Raw genomic sequence first — 19,844 nt, forward strand, 5'->3', positions numbered from 1 at the left:
GCTTAGAGGAGAGGTTATAAAAACCACCAGGTGGAAGTAGCTGGCTTCTTAGTCTGAAGACATGAGGGAAGGTAAGCAAACACAGGAAGATCACTGCATAACCATGACAGTACCCTCCCTCTTACGAGGCCTCCCCCTTCCCTGCCTGGGTCCAGGCTTAAAGGGAAACTCCAGATGGAACCTCCTTAACAGACAGGGAGCAAAGACCTCAGATGCAGTGATCCAAGACCTCTCCTCAGGACCCAACCCTTTCCAAAGTACGAGGTATTGAAGAAAGCCTTTACGGAGTCGGGAATCCAAAACTTGACTAACCTCGTATTTTAGATTATCCTCAGAGACCGAAACAGAGGTAGGGAGAGGACGAGGGGACTTGAGGACTAAAGGCTTTTTAGGAATGGGTAGGGGCATGAGAAGATCAGGAGTCTGAGCAGGGTCCCCCAGACCCTTAAAGATGAGTTGGGCATCCATAACCGGACCACCAGACTGGGCAGAGGTCAGTGGATCCCTGAGGTCAGGTTGGTGAGAAAGTGACATGTCACAAGAGTCAAGCTGGGTAGCTGAAACAGAAACAGAATGCAGAGAACCCTGAGAAAAAGATTGAAAACCCCTCCTGGCCGAATGAGGTATTCTATTCAAAGGATGGATTGAGCCTCTTAAATGGGTTTGAACGGACATAGTAGCAGTAGGGTGAGGCTGGATCACAGAAGGTCCTGAACAAGAAGCAGGAAGCTCATGGGGCATGGGCTGGACTGGCATAAGTGGTGCAGAGGCCGACTGAAGAGTATAGTCAGATGTAGCGACCATCGCATCACAAGGCATAGCGACTCTGGAACTTGCAGACAAGTTAACCTGGCTGTGTGTCCAAGGGAGATTAGGGACAGGCAAAGGTAAATGGTTATGCGAACTGGAGTGAATGATCGACTCAGGTTCATAGGTGGGCTCCTCATCCAGAGTACCACATGACCCAGAGACTGCACCAGTCCGACTATTGCAGGATGTATCGCAGGGATCGCTATATACAGCAGGAAAAGCAGAAGATACTGGGATGGTGGAAACAGGAAGTTTCTCCTTTGGGGTACCCTTGATTAGGCAGGAAGAGGAACAGGAGGAACCCCAAGCCAGGATCTGTCCAGCAGACCAGTCAACGTGTGGAGAATGGAGCCGAAACCAAGGAAGACCTAATATGATAGGAGATGAAGCCTTAGGTAAGACAAGGAAGAAAATCCACTCCTGGTGGAGTGTCCCTACTGACATCTTAACAGGAATAGTCTGGAAGCGGATAGGGCCCTCTGGGAGGACCGTGCCATCAATCGCCAAGACCACCAATGGTGTTGTAAGGGGCAAAAGGGTAAGTCTCATGGAGGATGCAGTTTCCCAATCCATGAAATTGGCAGCGGCTCCGGAATCCAGATGTGCTGAGACCGAACGAGAGGAAGCACTGACATGAAGCAACACAGAAAGGAGAAGACGAGAAGGTGAAGGTGATATTTCAGGGTCTAATACTCCACCTTCCAGATGTATTAGCCCTGAGCGTTTTTCCGGACGAAGAGAACAAGTGTCACGGAAATTACCTTTGGCCCCACAATAGAGGCATAGGCCCAGAGTTCTGCGCCTAGCGCATTCTTCGGGAGATAACTTAGTCCAGCCCAACTGCATAGGTTCCTCGGTAGGCAGGGGGCGCTCCTCGGATCGAAGAGAAGGGACTGGGGACTCAGGCTGCCTAAAGAACGGGGAGTGCTGGCGTCTTTTTTCCAGGGCCCTCTCCTGAAAGCGAATATCGATCTGGTTACACAAGGTGATGACACTGTCCAGATCAGCAGGAAGGGATCTTCCTGCTAATTCATCCTTCACTCTATCAGAAAGGCCATGTAAAAAGGTTGCAACTAGGGCCTCATTATTCCAGCTCAATTCAGCTGTGAGGATACGGAACTGAAGAGCATACTGTCCCACAGAAGCGGACTCTTGACGGAGACGTAAAAGAGCGCTAGCCGCTGAGGAGACACGACCCGGTTCCTCGAAGATATTCAGAAAAAGTTTCAAGAAATCAGACAGGTTAGAAACCACTGGATCATTCAGTTCCCACAGAGGAGCGGCCCAGGCTAACGCCTCGCCGGACAGGAGGGATATGATATATGCGACTTTTGCCCGATCGGACAGGAAGTTTTGGGGCAGAAGTTCAAAATGAATTGTGCACTGGCTAAGGAACCCCCTGCAAGCCTTGGAGTCCCCAGAGAAACGGACCGGAGCTGGTAGTTGTAATGAATGTGTGGCTGCGACTGATGCGATAGGTGCAGCGGCAGATAGCGGTTGAGGTTGTTGAACCGGGGGTCCTAATGAGGCCTGAACCTGATCAAAACGGGATGCCAAATCCTGAAGGAATTGCATCACCTGGGTCTGATGCGATTCTTGGGTCTCAAGTCGCCGAACTAAGCTCTGCAATGGATCATCTGCAGGAAGCGGCACGTCAGCCGGGTCCATGGCTGATCAAACTGTCAGGTCACCTTGAGGCGAGGTGACAGGTGCACACCGTAGGGATGCGGAGTGCACCGCGAGGTTGTGGACCCTACGGCTGACTGCTGCAGACGGGGACAGATCCCACTGGGGATAGAGCGTGAGATTCCCTGGGGCGCGGAGTCTAAGAGCCAGCTGGTGTTCACCAGAGCTTCGAGTGGTGAAGATGGTCTTGGCTGCAACTGGCTCCAGGTCGCGACCCCCAGGGTCCCCCAGCTCACACCCACAGTAGGCAACAGGAGGATAGGGATGGTGAGGGACAAAGCCAAGGTCGGGGCCACAAGCAGAACAGAATAGTCGGATACAAGCCAAAAGGTCAGGGTAACAGGCAAGCAGGGATAGTCAGAACACGCCAAAGTCGGTAACGGAAATCAGTAGCAGAGCACACGACAGGAAACAGGAAGCTAATACACAAAGGCTACACAATGGTTGATCAGCACTGAGCCCTGCAGTGCACAGGTTTATATAGGGCCCCCTGATAGGGCCTGGGGTGGAGCCATGCTTAGAGGAGAGGTTATAAAAACCACCAGGTGGAAGTAGCTGGCTTCTTAGTCTGAAGACATGAGGGAAGGTAAGCAAACAGAGGAAGATCACTGCATAACCATGACAAGTTGAACCCCAGAACCCGGCATCCACTCCTCCATGAACCCTATGGTCCTCCTTTGTGCACATATCATTGGCTGTTTTGATGATGCTGGCCATAGATCCTTCATTTTTTTTATATTAGCCATTAGGCTGATTGAAAAAAGAAAATGTTTCCTCCATCCTCACAATCGAGGTGGATGGGGGAATCTTCGCCACTGTGCCATTTTATTCTGACAGCCGGACTCCTCCTCTTTCAAAATACACTGATCAGCAGCTGCAGCCTAGGATTAACAAACGTTTTCCAACAGTTCTGTTCGACAGAACGCAATTGTTATAGTAGGAATAGCCATAGATGAAACCTGCCAAACTGACCAAATTTCAATAAATCTCTGGACAGTTTAAGAATCTCAGTAGTACAGTAATTGTGTAGCGTTGGGATTTGCACTGAACTTAGCAAACAGCCAAGAGCAGTAGCTAGCCAGTAAGGACTCTTATACTGTAGTTTCCATCAGCCCTTATACCTTTTCTTCTCTTTCAGCTGAATCTTGTATTTCGGACTTTGTTCACATTAATGATTGCTTAAAGGAGAAATCCATAAAGTTCTCTGACCAAACAGATGCCTTTATATCAGGTAAGAAACTTCTAGGCATGTTGTATACTGTGCGCTGTTAAATAGATTGATTGCTTTGAGAGTAAAGCTTTGTTAAAGTGGAACTTTACCATATGCGAGCACCTCCAACTGAAAAAGCAATCAGAGCTCCAACTTCCTCACGTGGTCCAGGGATCCGGAAATATTGGCACCCCAGCTGGATTTTCAATTGGGGCAAACTTCTGAGGGACCTAGCTGTGTTGAGGTCTCCCGGAAGTGGGGACAGGTACCTGTCAAAAACAGGTACCCACTCCCCCCTGAAAGGTGTCAAATGTGGTAGCAGAGGGTGGTGGAAGCAAGCTAGCAGAGATTCCCCTTTTGGGTGGAGCTCCTCTTTAATTCATTTTTAATATTCAAAGCTAACTCGCCTATCCATCTATGTCTTCATACTTTATATATTGAGAAATAACATTAAAAAACATTAACCCCCCCCCCCCCCTCCCCGCAGCATTTCTAGCCATGGCCACTTTGAAAAAGGGCAGATGATTCATGTAGCATTGGAATCCATCTGCCTTTAGCTCAAGCATGCAGACAGGAGGGTGGGCTTAGCCCTGAAACTAGGAAGCAACTGAAGAAATGTAAAAGAAGTAACTATGATACACCATCCTATTTATTTACTAATGCTAGCAGCATAAGGATTAACAATAGTTAATACTGATTGATAGAGTGAAATTCTGCTTTAATAGACTGAAATTTTCCTATGACATGACAGTATCTCACACCAATGGACTCAGTTGTCATAGAAACTAGAAACATTGATTTTCCTTTATATGTTTCTACTGCACATCCCTAACGTCTCATATACACAATGCCTGCAGACTGGATGAAAAAAAAATGAAACATTGTCACTCTAAAACAATACAAACAGTCTTATCTAGTAGAATTCCTGAAAGGGTAAGTATATGTTCAAAGTTTTTTAACCCCCCCCCCCCCCCAACTTAAACTCCCCACCTACCCCTCCCTGCATACCTCTTGCAGCGGTGGCCCACCAAAATGTTTACATACTGCTGGCCTGGATCTTCTATGGGGCTGAAATTTGGATTCAATTATTCCAGTGTATCTAAACCCAAAAACAAAAATGTGACATTTTGCAGCTTACCAGTCCTTACATATGGTGGCTACATTCGTTTTGTTCATTTCAGGCTAAGAACATTTTCAGAAAGTACATAAATTACCTGTTGATCTTGCCAGAAATGCCATGTGCCTGTCACTTCCTGTGAACAGAAAAGACAATGCGAATATCCTTAAGGATCTTTATTGTGTAAAATATTAGTCCCATCAATTAAACAAGTAAAGGAGATGAATAAAGGCAGACATGTTTGAAGCCCAGCCTATGTGACAACCATGGCTCACTCCATAGATACAATTTATAAATACGATTATCCATGATAGGAAGTGTGATATACACAGGATTAGCAGGTAAAAAAATGTAGGAAAGAAAGCTTACAAAAGAAAATAAATGCAGCTACCACATCTGAAGACCAGTAAGCTGCAATATATTACTTTTCTGTTTTTGGGTTTAAATACTTTTTAAGCACCCTAAATTAGAGCTACCAAGTTTAGAACAATACATACTGAATTCTCATTGATTGAGTACTACTGAAGTTTGGCGCCATTCCACAAGTGTGCGCAATTTTAAAGTTTGACATGTTAGGTATCTATTTACATGGCATAACATCATCTTTCACATTATACAAAAAATCGGGGTAACTTTAGTGTTATTTATTAATTTTTTTTATTCATGAAACAGTTTTTTTTTTTTAAACGCGTATGAAAAATTACTGCGCAAATACTGTGTAACATAAAAAGTTGCAACGACCGCCATTTTATTCCCAATGGTGTCTGCTAAAACAATATATATAATGTTTGGGGGTTCTGAGTAATTCTCTAGCAAAAAAACAATGTAGGAGAGGAGTGCCAGAATTGGCCTGGGTGTTGAGTGCTTAATTACCATAAGTAATATACAAATAATTATTATATATTGTTTTTAAGGTAATTTGCTATATTTTCAAAAACTGTACTCAAGCAGGTGGCTTTTTTTGTATTGCAAATGGTCACACCAACGCTTAGTCTACAACCGTCTTAGCTCTTACCTCAGTGAAAATAACCTTTTTGACCCATTACAGTCTGGCTTTCACTCGCAGCACTCCACGGAAACTGCCTTACTAAAACTCACTAACGATCTACTAACTGCTAAAACCAACAGCCAATACTCCATACTCCTACTACTTGACCTCTCTGCTGTCTTTGATACTGTTGACCACCTGCTCCTTCTCAATAAACTACATTCCCTTGGCCTCCGAGATTCTGCTCTATCCTGGTTCTCTGCCTATCTATCACTGCGCTCCTTCAGTGTCACCTACAACTCTGTCTCCTCCTCTCCATTGCCTCTTTCTGTGGGGGTCCCCCAAGGCTCTGTTCTTGGACCCCTTCTCTTCTCTATTTACAACTCCTCCCTTGGTCACTTGATAACCGCCCACGGCTTCCAATACCACTTATATGCCGATGACACCCAAATCGTCTACTCCTCACCTCACTCCTTCAGTTTCCTCTCGCATTACTAACTTGCTAACTGACATATCAGCATGGATGTCACACCACTTCCTTAAACTAAATCTCTCTAAAACTGAGCTATTAATATTCCCCCCTGCACATGCCCCCCTCCATGACTTTTCCATCAAAATCAACAATGCACAATGCAACCATCAGGCCCTCCCCTGCCAGGGTACTAGGTGTAATCCTAAGCTCTCGCTTTTCATTTCAGCCCCAAGTCCAATTGTTGTCAAAAGTTTGTAGATTTCACCTCCGTAACATCTCTAACATTCGCCCCTTTTTAACAAATGAAACCACCCAGCTCCTCATTCACTCCCTAGTTATCTCTCACCTTGACTATTGCAACTCCCTTCTCATTGGCTTGCCTCTCCACAGGCCATCCCCTCTTTAGTCTGTCATGAATGCTGCTGCCAGACTTATCCACCTTACCAAATGCTCAGTTTCTGCCAACCCTCTCCTCCAATCCCTACACTGGCTCTCAATCACCCAGCAAATTAAATTCAAAATATTAACCACAACATACAAAGCCATTCACAACGCCCCAAGCTACATCACCAATCTTGTCTCCAAATATCACCCAAATCATCCCCTCTGCTCTTCCCAAGACCTCCTACTCTCAAGCTCTCTCGTCTCCTCCTCCCATGCTCATCTCCAGGATTTCTCCAGAGCCTCCCCCATCCTCTAGAACTTGCTGCCTCCACTGGTCCGGCTATCCCCTACTCTTGCCACCTTCAGGCGATCCCTAAAAACTCATCTCTTCAGGGAAGCCTATCATGTCTCCAACTAATCTCCTACCACTTCCATCAGCTCATTCCCCACAGTTATAACCTTTTGTACCACCTGCCCCACCCTATTAGATTGTAAGCTCTTCTGAGCAGGGCCCTCTTAAGCCTCTTGTATTTTATTGTATTGTAACTGTATTGTCTCCTTTTATATTGTAAAGTGCTGCATAAATTGTTGGCACTATATAAATCCTGAATAATAATTATAATAATAATGCAAGACAGCTTGAGCGTAATCCCATTGGAATTCCATTGGGAAAACCATCAGAGCTTTTTCCGACCAAAATTCAGATCGTGTGTACGCAGCATTATAAGTTTCATCAAAAACGGCTGTGAAAGAGTCAGGAATTGGGAGACTAATTATTGCCAATTCTTTTTTTTAATGAAAGCTGTAGATTTAAAAATATAAAAAAATTACTTTTGAGATTACATATACATGGTAAAGCTTATTTAGTATTTAGAAATTTAGTAATCAGGTTTACATTGTCGTTGACATTTATGTAATTTATATTTTGTGCTGAATACCAAAAAACTAAAACAAAACAAAGAAAAAATGAATAAAAAAAATGACCTTTAAAAAAACATAAAACAAACATTTGGCTAGATCTGAGTACTTTCCAGAAAGCTTTAATTTAGTTTTCCTTATCAGACATTCAGGACTTGGAGCCAAGAGCTGAAATCTGTGATAATGGAGCAGCATAACAGGGTCACATGAGATGGGGAAACCAATTTGTATTGAAAAAGGAAATGTTTTCTTGATGCATTGGTCAGACGGAAGGAAGTTGGCCAGGATATGCGGCAGGTTTACAGGTCTTGAAACAGTAGAGACAGTCAGTGGGTTCAGTAAACAATATAACTTGCTGACACATGGATCCTATATGAAGACAGTATGTTGCTGAAACAGCAAGAATAGTAAAAGATTATCTAGAAAACCAAGAAATCGGGGGTGGCCCATACATAAATCAAAAATGAATTATTGCTTTCTTTCCATTATCATTTTAAGGGTTTTTTATTTATTTTGCTGACTTTGCTATATTTATAAAGCCTTTCAGGGTTATTTTTTGATCCTATTTATTAATATATGTAATAAGGCAAATTGATCAGTTTTTTTTTGTCAGCATCACTAGGCATTTTCCACTTTTTTAAGGAAGGAACAGCACCGTTTGTGACATCAAGCTGGTTTAAAACTATTCCTAAAAATGCATGAAGCCCTCTGTTCCTTCTGTTTCAATGGCATGGTTATTATCAGTTTGGTTTCCGGTGCGAGTTTTTCTTTAGTCCAGTTTGCGGCAATTTTGGTGGCATTTCCAATGTGTGCATCTTTCCTGTAATTCAGATGCAAAAAATATGTATAAAATACTGGGCTTCTTGTAGAAATCATGGGGGCCCAATCATGTTTACCTGACAGGGCGCTGCCCCCACCACCCAAATTACAGGCGGTCCCAGGGCTACGAACCAGATAGCCACTGTAGGTTTGTTCTTAGGTCGAATTTGTTTGTAAGTCAGAACAGTACATTTTTAAGTTTAACTCCAGCCTATGCATTGTTGTGGAATGTTCCAGGCGCTCCTGGGTGTGCAGTTATGTTATTTGGGGCTCTTGTGGCCATGTAGTACAGCACTGTGGAATGTGTCCGGTGCTGCAAGATGGCTGCTCCGTGGTATCTGGCACCAGTGTGGAGTGCAAGTGGCCGGCAGTGATGTCACGTCACCTCGTGTGCCTGTGTACTGTTGCTAAAGATACACTAAAATCATTATTATATGACAGATTTACCAGCCCCTTCCCCTGCCTTCCACCCTGACACATCCACTTGTGTGCATGCAGCAGCTTCAGGAGAGGAAAGGAGGGAAGCCAGCAAAGCTGCAGGGAAAAGCGGCGCACACAGGGGCCTGGAAAACAGGGGGGGGGGTGGGGACACGAATGCTAGAATTGATCCCCATGCAGCACAGCTGGCGGGAGGGAGTGGAAGAGAAGCCAGCAGTGCTGCGGGGGGGGGGGATTGGTGTCTGCAGGAAGGTAGTACAGCTGGCCCGCCTGCTCAGCAGATGCCTGGGCCCCCCTTATAAACTGATGGGGCCTTGGCCCAGTACAGGAGGGCTGGCTGTACTGTCCTATCAGCATCCCTGATAAAATGCATCTAAGGCCTTATTCACATGGGAGCTAAGTCCTGTAGTCTATGAATTCAACATGTGCTTCTAAGGCTTGAGCTGCCAGATGCTGCATGCAGGCAGCACATTCAAGTCTATGAGGGTTGCAGTGGCTGCATGGACACAGCCCCTAGTGCTAATCTGATAGCCCTGAAATCACACTTTCTTCAGAAATGGGTGAAGACTGCACTAAAAAAAAAAAGTCTAACTTAATTTCTAAATGCAGATGTGTGAAAGGACCCTCAGTGGACCAGGGACCCTGTAGGTGAGCACCACTGCATGAGAACATCAAATGTGCATCAAATGCTTCCATGTTACTTTGCTGTGCAAAGCTCTTAGCACAACATCTCCTGCAAGAGACATAGCTTCTATGCAGTAGCTGATCATGGCTTGTCCTATTAATATACATAGTACTAGTCACCATCTTTCCCTTGTTGGTCCAGCTGGGTTTGGCATGTAGTACATGTACAGTGAATAGATCTGTATGTATATAGTGTAACCTATTAAATCATCTTGTCTCACAGATCTCAATCTCCACTTGGTCATGGTCAGAAAAGGAAAACACGACGCCCAGCTGCAAGCAGAGCTCAGGAACCGCCTGCGCCTGCTGGAGAATGACAATAAGGAGGTTGCTTCTGTCTTCTCTGTAAGTTACATAGTTACATAGTAGGTGAGGTCAAAAAAGACACAAGTCCAACCTATGTGTGTGATTATATGTTAGTATTACTTTGTATATCCCTGTATGTTGTGGTTGTTCAGGTGCTTATCTAATAGTTTCTTGAAACTATTGATGCTCCCCGCTGAGACCACGGCCTGTGGAAGGAAATTCCAAATCCTTGCTGCTCTTACAGTAAAGAATCCTCTACGTAGTTTAAGGTTAAACCTCTTTTCTTCTCATTTTAATGAGTGGCCACGTGTCTTGTTCAACTCCTTTCTGCAAAAAACTTCGTATCCCTTTTGTGGGGTCACCAGTACGGTACTTGCAAATTGAAATCATATCCCCTCGTAAGTGTCTCTTCTCCAGAGAGAATAAGTTCAGTGCTTGTTACCTTTCATCATAACTAATATCCTCCAGACCCTTTATTAGCTTTCTTGCCCTTCTTTGTACTTGCTCCATTTCCAGTACATCCTTCCTGAGGACTGGTGCCCAGAACTGAACAGCATACTCCAGGTGCGGCCGGACCAGAGTCTTGTAGAGCGGGAGAATTATCATTTTATCTCTGGAATTAATCCCTTTTTAATGCATGCCAATATTCTATTTGCTTTGTTAGCAGCAGCTTGGCATTGCATGCCATTGCTGAGCCTATCATCTACTAGGACCCCCAGGTCCCTTTCCATCCTAGATTCCCCCAGAGATTCTCCCCCCAGTGTATAGATTGCATTCATTTTTTTGCCACCCAAATGCATTATTTTAAATTTTTCTAAATTGAACCTCATTTGCCATGTAGCTGCCCACCCCATTAATTTGTTCAGATCTTTTTGCAAGGTTTCCACATCCTGTGGAGAAGTTATTGCCCTGCTTAGCTTAGTATTGTCTGCAAATGCAGAGATTGAACTGTTTACCCCATCCTCCAGAGCGTTTATGAACAAATTAAATAGGATTGGTCCCAGCACAGAACCCTGGGGAACCCCACTACCCACCTCTGACCATTCCGAGTACTCTCCATTTATCACCACCCTCTGAACTCGCCCTTGTAGCCAGTTTTCAATCCATGTACTCACCCTATGGTCCATACCAATGGACCTTATTTTGTACAGTAAACGTTTATGGGGAACTGCGTCAAATGCTTTTGCAAAATCCAGATACATTACATCTATGGGCCACAAGTTCACATACATATTTATACCTTTGATAAAGCCAGGCGCGGGAAGAGGAAGTGTAAAATCAGTACAGTACAGCTTGATATTCATTTAGTTCAGCTCACTGCTTCAGAATATCTCTTCTTGTATAACGCCTATTCAGTGTAAAGGAAGCTGAAGTATTGAGGTTGCTATTGCTGACCTCTCCTCCTAAAAAGAATAGTTACTGGTTAGTTTTCCTTCATTACTCTCAGAGTCACTGACTGGAACAAATTAGTAGATTAGGGGCTCTATTTTTTAACGTTCACTTTTCTCACTTGCATGCTTCTTCTAGGCCAGTGACTCAAAAAGCGAAAAGCCAGAGGCAACCAGGGAACTAGCATTCTCAGAAGGAGGTCAGCAGGGACAGTCAATGTACTAATCTCAGTACAGGTTTGAAATGTGCCTCTGCTCAGTCTGTTCGTGCTGTATTGGTTCCTGTGAGTTGGTTTTATGCATATAACTGCAATAAAAGGCTTTTTTTTCAAATAATACCCCTTTACTACTTTTACGTTTTTACACCTGGAAATAGCGCAGTAAAGCATTCTTAAAGTGGATGTAAACCCACCACTCACCCAGTATAAGCTTATGGCACAGTATCAATGTATATATACATGCAAGCTTCCTGCATGTATCCCTACCTTGCAAATGTCACCCCCTTCAGCAGTAGGATCCCCACAAGACTCTGGAATTGGTGGGTGGGTCTCTTTGCAGGAGCTCAGTGGGTGGAGTTGTGATGTCACAAGAATCCCTGCCCACCTCTAAGATATCCTACTCTCCTATTTCTTTTGAGTAACATCCAGTCAAAACTCAGGAAAGGCACCACATGACCTCAGCATGCCCAATCATGCTGAGGTGTGGAGCAGCCAATTCTGGGAGAGCTGGAGAAAAAAGGAGAAGGGATGTGAAGCTGGAATCGTGTCTCTCTCTTTCTCTCATGCCATGCATGAGATAAAGAAATTAGATGTCAGTTACAGTGACACAAACTTATCTGTGTGTCCTTTTTATCTAAAAAAAAGTCAAGAGTATTGTTTAGAGCTGGATTCACTCATTGTGGTCAGACTGGGCACAGATGACATGACATCCTCTACTGTACCAGGTAGAAGTCTTCATTAAAAAATTATAAACGGGTTTACATCCACTTTAAAACAGAAAATATTAGGTTGTCTCATCTTAGTACATATCCCAAAAATAAGAGGAACATTTCCAACTTACTCCACAGTGTAAAGAACCAGGCAAGTCACTGCTTTTAGCCCCTCTGGCCAGATGTACATCTAGGGCTAGGTGTGTAATGCAAATATATTCTAATATTATACAATCATTTGTTCCAAACTGCATACAGCTGTTTCAGGCTATTTGGCCATCATATGTGCAGTGTATAGAAACCATTGCTTCTATGGTGTAGGGCTTGGGACTCAGCAAGGCAGAATATCCTGTATGGTTAACATTTTTGGAATATGATCCAATGCTTTTTCAGTGCTTTGCATTGTATTGCAATATGTCTTCTTGAGTACATCTGACCCTGTTTTTGTGCAGTCCGTGCAAGTGATCATATGGTTAGTAAAGGCATTGTACTAGCATTAGGATGCCATGATGCATTTGATGACAGTATTGTCATTAATTACCTTGCATACTGGGTGTCAAGCCGTGTTTTCAGACATACAGGTGCATCTCATACAATTAGAATATCATCAAAAAGTTAATGTATTTCAGTAATTTAATTCAAAAAGTGAAACTCATATTATATCAAGATTCATTACACAACAAGTTATATAGACCAATACAAAAAAAGAATGTTGGCTTACTGAAAAGTAAGTCTATGTACGGTATAATATACACTATACCAATACTTGCTCCTTTTGCATGAATTTCTGCATCAACACGGCGTGACATGGAGATGATCAGTATGTGGCACTCCTGAGGTGTTATGGAAGCTCAGGTTTCTTTGATAATAGCTTTCAGCTCATCATTGTTGGGTCTGGTGTCTCACATCTTCTTCTTGACAATACACCACAGATTCTCTATGGGGTTTAGGTCAGACGGCTTTCCGGCCAATCAAGCACAGTGATACCATGATTATTAAACCTAGTATTGCTACTTTTGGCAGTGTGGGCAGGTGCCAATTGCTGCTGGAAAATGAAATAGGCATCTCCTTAAAGCTGGTCAACAGAGGGAAGCATGATATATGCTAGAATTTCCTGGTAGAGGACTGCGCTGACTTTGGACTTGATAAAATGCAGTGGACCAACACCAGCAGATGAAATGGCTCCCCAAATAATCACTGACTGTGGGAACGTCACACTGGACCTCAACTTGGATTCTGTACCTCTCCACTCTTCCTCCAGACTCTGGGACCTTAATTTCCAAATGAAATGCAAACTTTTCCACAGTCCCTGATGATTTGGGGAGCCATGTTATCTGCTGGTGTTGGTCTCTGTGTTTTATCATAGCCAAAGTCAGCACAGTCCTCTACTAGGAAAATTCTAGAGAAGTTCATGCTTCCCTCTGCTGACCAGCTTTATGGAGATGCTGATTTTATTTTCCACCACGACTAGGCACCTGCCCACACTGCCAAAAGTACCAATACTAGGTTTAATGATCATGGCATCACAGTGTTTGATTGGCCAGCAAACTCGCCTGACCTAAACCCCATAGGGAATCTGCAGGGTGTTGTCAAGAGGAAGATGAGAGACACCAGACCCAACATTGCAGATGAGCTGAAAGATGCTATCAAAGCAACCTGGGCTTCCATAACACCTCAGCAGTACCACCGGCTGATCACCTCATTGCCATGCCACATTGATGCAGTAAATCATGCAAAAAGATCCCCGACCAAATATTGAGTGCATACTATAGTGTACATGGACATACTTTTCAGTAAGCCAACATTTCTGTATTAAAAATCATTTTTTTTATGGTCTTATGCAATATTCGAATTTTCTGAAATACTGAAGTTTGGGTTTTCACTAGTTGTAAGCCATAATCATCAAAATTAAAATAAATAAATGCTTGAAATATATCTCTGTGTGTAACGCATCTATATAAAATATACGAGTTTCACTTTTTGAATTGAAATATTGAAATAATTTAACTTTTTGGTGATATTCTGATATTTTGAGATGCACCTGTATGTGATACATTTCAAAATACAAGGTGAACTTTGTTAATGGATACTGGCACAGGTAAAGTAAAAGCTGTCTTGCAAAATATTGACGTTCATAAATACATAGTGCTATATGATACTATATAAATGACATCATTTATTTTGGGGAAGCATTGCTCTGAGTGGCTTCTAAAGACCTATTGTGAATTTATTGTATGTATCAGGCTGTAATGAGTATCACTGTCTCCAAATTTCGGTCTCCTTTATCTTGGACACGAAACCTATTCGTCAATCAATGAACAGCAAACATACCTTTGCATTTCTTGTGCCAGGTTGTAACACTTTCCAGAATATACAGTACTGTGCAAAGGTTTTAGACAGGTGTGCAATAAATGCTGTAATTTAAGAATGCTTTCAGAAATAGAAGTGTTAATAGTTTATTTTTATCAATTAACAAGAGAGTAAATGAACAAAAGAGAAATCCAAATCAAATAAATATTTGGAGTGACCACCCTTTGTCTTCAAAACAGAATCAATTCTTCTAGGTACACTTGCACACAGTTTTTGAACAAACTCTGCAGGTAGGTTGTCCACAACATCTTGGAGAACTAACCTACAGATCCTTCTGTCTCTTCATGTGGGGGCCAAACCATTACTTCCAGGACACTTCTTTACTCTAAAGATAGTTCTTAATGACATTGGCTGTATATTTGGGGTTGTTGTCCTGCTGCAAAATAAATTTGGGGCCACTCACTCACCTCCCTGATGGTATGGCATGATGGATAAATATCTGCCTGTTTTTCTCAGCATTTGTGACACCATTGATCCTGACCAAATTGCCAACTCCATTTGCAGAAATGCAGCCCAAAATTTGAAAGGAACCTCCACCATGCTTCAATGTTGCCTCCAGACATAAGAGCCAATGCCCTCCATTTTCCTCCTGTAGCTGCCGAAAGCCTGTTTCTCCTCCTCTCCCTCCCAGAAGCATTCAGCGGATGCAGGAGGAAAATTAAGAGATTGGTTCTTCTATATGCAGCCACCCCCCTCCCATCCTATTCTTCCTCATAGGTCATTTACCAGCCCCTTCCTTTTCTGGATGGACACACTTAGTGATCGGTACCGATCACTCCTATGTCAATTCATAACTGAAGCATAGTAAACTACTACGCCTCGGTTTGCGAATTAACAGGAAGCTCTTTACGGAACTATTCCTGTCCATTCATTTTGTGCAGCAGAGGCTGCAGAGATGGAGCTTGAGGACTGTGTCCTCAATTTCCTTTCTTTGTCTCAAAGGTGAAACATCAGAGCTCTGTTTAAACCCCTGCTATTTCAGCAAAGTCCCCGAACAGGGCTTCTAAAAAATAGTGAAATAATAAAAAAATTTAAAAAAGTTAAGAAAAAAAAATTAGTTAAAAGAATAAAATTAAATAAAAACTACTGGCACCAGTGACAAAACTACCAGGGTCACAAAGGTCATAATTGCAACTGGGCCCTGGCATTCCGCCACCATGTGCGGTGGGGGACAAGACAGCAGGAAGGGGGCCCACTGCAGAACATATGAAAGGGAACCATCATTTTTTTGCATATTTTTCACACTTAAATGATTCAGGTCATCAAACAAATTATAATATTACACAAAGATAACCCCAGTAAATCAATCCAAGATGCAGTTTTTAAATTATTATTTCATTTGTTAAGGGAAAAACGCTGTTCAAACCTGTCTGGCCCTATGTGAAAAAGTAATTGCCCCCTCCCATCCTAAATCATGAATGAACTGTGATTAACCCTTCATTTTTTGAAAAGCAGAGTTAAATTTCACTTGCCAAACCCAGGCCTGATTATTGCCAGACCTGTTGAAGAAATCAAATAAATAGAAGCTGTCTGACAAAGTGAAGCACGCTAACAGATCACAAAAAGCCACACACCATGCCACAAATTAAAAAAATTCAAGAACAGATTAGAAACAAAGTAATGTACAAGTATCGGTCTAGGGAGGGTTTCAATGCCATTTCTAAGGCTTTGGAACTCCATTGAACCACAGAGGAGAGTCATTATCCACAAATGGAGATAACTTGGAACAGTGGTGAACCTTCCCAGGATTGGCCGGCCTACAAAAATTACTCCAAGAACATGACGACGACTCATCCAGGAGGTCATAAAATAACCCAGAACAACATCTAAAGAATTGCAGGCCTCACTTGCCTCAGGTAAGATCAGTGTTCATGATTCAACAATAAGAAAGAGACTGGGCAAAAATGGCATCCATGGGAGAGTTCCAAGATCAAAGCCACTGCTGACCAAAAAGAACACAAAGGCTCATCTCACATTTACCAAAAAAACATCTTGATTATCCTCAAGACTTTTAGGCAAATATTCTGTGGACTGATGAGACAAAAATGTAACTTTTTGGAAGGTGTGCATCCCGTTACATCTGGCATAAAATGAATACAGAATTTCATAACAAGATCATACCAACAGTCAGACATGGTGGTGGCAGCATGATGGTCTGGGGCTGCTTTGCAGCTTCAGGACCTGGATGACTTGCCATAATTGATGGAACCATGAGTAACTGAACTCTACCAGAAAATCCGAAAGGAGAATGTCCGGCCATCAGTTTATGACCTCAAGCTCAAGTGTATTTGGGTTATGCGGACAATGATCCGAAACACAACAGCAAGTCCACCTCCAAATGGTTCAAACAAAGCAAAATTTAGGTTTTGGAGAGGCCTAGCCAAAGCTGGACTTAAATTCAATTGAGATGCTGTATCATGACCTTACACAGGCCGTTTATGATGGAAAACCCTCCAATATGGCTGAATTAAAACAATTCTGCAAAGAAGAGTGGGCCAAAATTTCTCCACAGCAATGCAAAAGACTCATTGCCAGTTATCGCAAACGCTTGATTGCAGTTGTTGCCACCAAGGGTGGCACAACCATTTATTAGGTTTAGGGGGCAATTACTTTTTCACATAAAGCCAGGCAGGTTTGGACAGCTTTTTTTCTTTAACCACTTCCCGACCAGCGCACGACGATGTACGTCGACAGAATGGCACGGGCAGGCATATTGGCGTACAGGTACGTCCAATATTCGATGCCGCCCTGCCATCGGGAGCGCGCCGCCGGCGGCGCGCTCCCGCGCTTGTCGGGACCCCCGTGAGTCCGGTCGCGGGACCCCCGTGAGTCCGGTCGCGGGACCCGCGGACTCGATCGCCGCGGGCATCCCCGCGATCGTCTCACGGAGCGGCCGAATGGAGGAAATGCTGTGTAAACAACATTTTTCCATTCTGCCTAGCAACTAGTGACGCTGATCTCTGCTCCATGTGATTGGAGCAGAGATCAGTGTACACTAAATTAAAGCCCAACCCCCCCACAGTTAGTAACACACCCCTAGGAACACTTAACCCCTACACTGCCACCCACTGGTTAACCCTTTCACTGCCAGTGTCATTTACACCGGAATCACTGCATTTATATAGCAGTGATTACTGTATAAATGACAATGGTCCCAAAAATGTGTCAAAAATGTCCGATGGGTCCCCGACAATGTCGCAGTCACAATAAAAATCGCAGATCGCCGCCATTACTAGTAAAAAAAAAAAAAAAAAAATTATTAATAAAAATGCTATAAAACTATCCCTATTTTGTAAACGCTATAACTTTTGCGCAAACCAATCAATAATCGCTTATTGCGATTTTTTTTACCAAAAATATTTAGAAGAATACGTATCGGCCTAAACTGAGGGAAAAAAATGTTTTTTTATATATTTTTGGGGGATATTTATTATAACAAAAAGTAAAAAATAATGCGTTTTTTTCAAAATTGTCGCTCTATTTTTGTTTATAGCGCAAAAAATAAAAACTGCAGAGGTGATCAAATACCACCAAAAGAAAGCTCTATTTGTGGGAAAAAAAGGACGTCAATTTTGTTTGGGAGCCACGTCGCACGACCACGCAATTGTCAGTTAAAGCGGCGCAGTGCCAAATCGCAAAAAGTGGTCTGGTCTTTGACCAGCAAATTGGTCCGGTCTGAAAGTGGTTAATAAATGAAACCATGATTTAAAAACTGCATTTTGTATTTACTTGGGTTATCCTTGTGTAATAATACATTTTTTTTGATTAGTCATTTAAGTGTGACAAATATTCAAAAAACTTAAAAAAAACAGAAAGGGGGCAAATACTTTTTCACACAACTGTATATATATATATATATATATATATATATATATATATATATATATATATATATATATATAGATAGATATAGTCTCTCTCTCTCTCTCTCTCTCTCTCTCTCTCTCTCTCTCTCTCTCTCTCTCTCTCTCTCTCTCTCTCTATATACATATATATATATATATATATATATATATATATATATAAACAGAAAGGGGGCAAATACTTTTTCACACAACTGTGTATATATATATATATATATATATTAAAAGGGGCTTCAGCACAAAAAAGTTTTTTATTGCTCATACATACATATATCACAGCAGCAACTTTTCAAGCTAAATACTGACATAAGACATATGCATTAAAGCAGAAGTACACTACACCTGAGCACCACAAACCAAAAATGCTATTTAATTAATTTTTAATATTCAAAGAAAACTCGCTCATCCATCCATGCCTCCATGCTTTATTTTTGCTGAGAAATCACTTTAAAAAAACACTCCCTAGCATTCCTGGCTGTGGCCATCTTGAGTAAGGGCTGATGACTCCTGGGTTGTATGACATCATTTGCCTAGGCCTGGAAACCAGAAAGTAACTTAAGAAGTGTAAATTGACATTTTAAAACAAGTAGATTTGATATACTTTTATCAAAGGAGCAGTACAGCCAAAGCTCATGTGCCAAAGCTCATCGTTCTGCACTCCTATGGCCCGTTTTTAGCAGTGAGAGGGGCTGAAGTCCACTCTCTGCTGAGGTCACAGAGTCGGTCCTCATGACCACGGAGTCAGGATCCACCCAGATCCCTGGACCAATGCCCGATCAGGCTCTTTTAATGCGAGCAGCATAAGGATTATAATTAGTCAATGTAAATTGGGAGAGTGAAGTCCTGCTTTAAAAAGAGGTAATGTGGAAATGAATACACTGAAACTGTAACTATTTGTTGACAGATTAATATACAATAACAAAATAGCAATGTAACAATATAACAGCACCAGCAGAAGGAGTAAACACTGATCATGTTGCAGGATCAGTGAAGTACTGTATATATACATGAGGATGAAATCTGTACAGAAAACAAAACTAAAAAAAAAAAAAACTAAAATAAGAAATAAATATTACAAAAATAAATTCAAATGCAAAAGTAAATGGAAATCACAGTCAACTATCAACTACTGGAATTTTTTACTGGATTAGTACTGGAGTTCACTAAAGTATTTCCTTGCACACTGTTAAAGGAAATCTACAGTGGAAAAAATACAGGACTGCCATTGCTAAGAATGCTATTTGCCTGGCTGTCTTTGCCTTCATTACTGTGTGCGTCATCACAGTCCGCGAACAAGCATGGTTAGACAATCATAGTGAATGTTGGTTGTGTTTTTTTTCCAGGAGCTATCAGCACGGCTGTTGTCTATTGAGAGTGATAAAGATCTAATAACTGTGACCTTCCGAACATTTGAGGAGATCTGGAAATTCTCCACTTATTACTCACTTGGTAATTATATCTAT

General features: G+C 42.4%; 1 protein-coding gene across 2 annotated transcripts in view; it reads left to right on the plus strand.

Annotated features, from left to right (window-relative positions):
• Window positions 1–19,844, plus strand: part of SH3TC1 (SH3 domain and tetratricopeptide repeats 1) — a 101,035-nt gene that overhangs the window by 31,075 nt on the left and 50,116 nt on the right. The window contains exons 3-5 of one of the 2 annotated variants that reach the window (XM_077477847.1): window positions 3,635–3,727; window positions 9,750–9,871; window positions 19,725–19,830. In XM_077477847.1, coding sequence (XP_077333973.1) covers window positions 3,635–3,727; window positions 9,750–9,871; window positions 19,725–19,830 — 321 coding nt within the window. The remainder of the gene's footprint in view (window positions 1–3,634; window positions 3,728–9,749; window positions 9,872–19,724; window positions 19,831–19,844) is intronic. The other variant, XM_077477848.1, reaches the window with a different exon arrangement.

The sequence above is a fragment of the Lithobates pipiens genome, unplaced genomic scaffold, assembly GCF_037356315.1.
Source record: "Lithobates pipiens isolate NorthernLeopardFrog02 unplaced genomic scaffold, aLitPip1_a1.2 Scaffold_13, whole genome shotgun sequence".
NCBI lineage: Eukaryota > Metazoa > Chordata > Amphibia > Anura > Ranidae > Lithobates > Lithobates pipiens.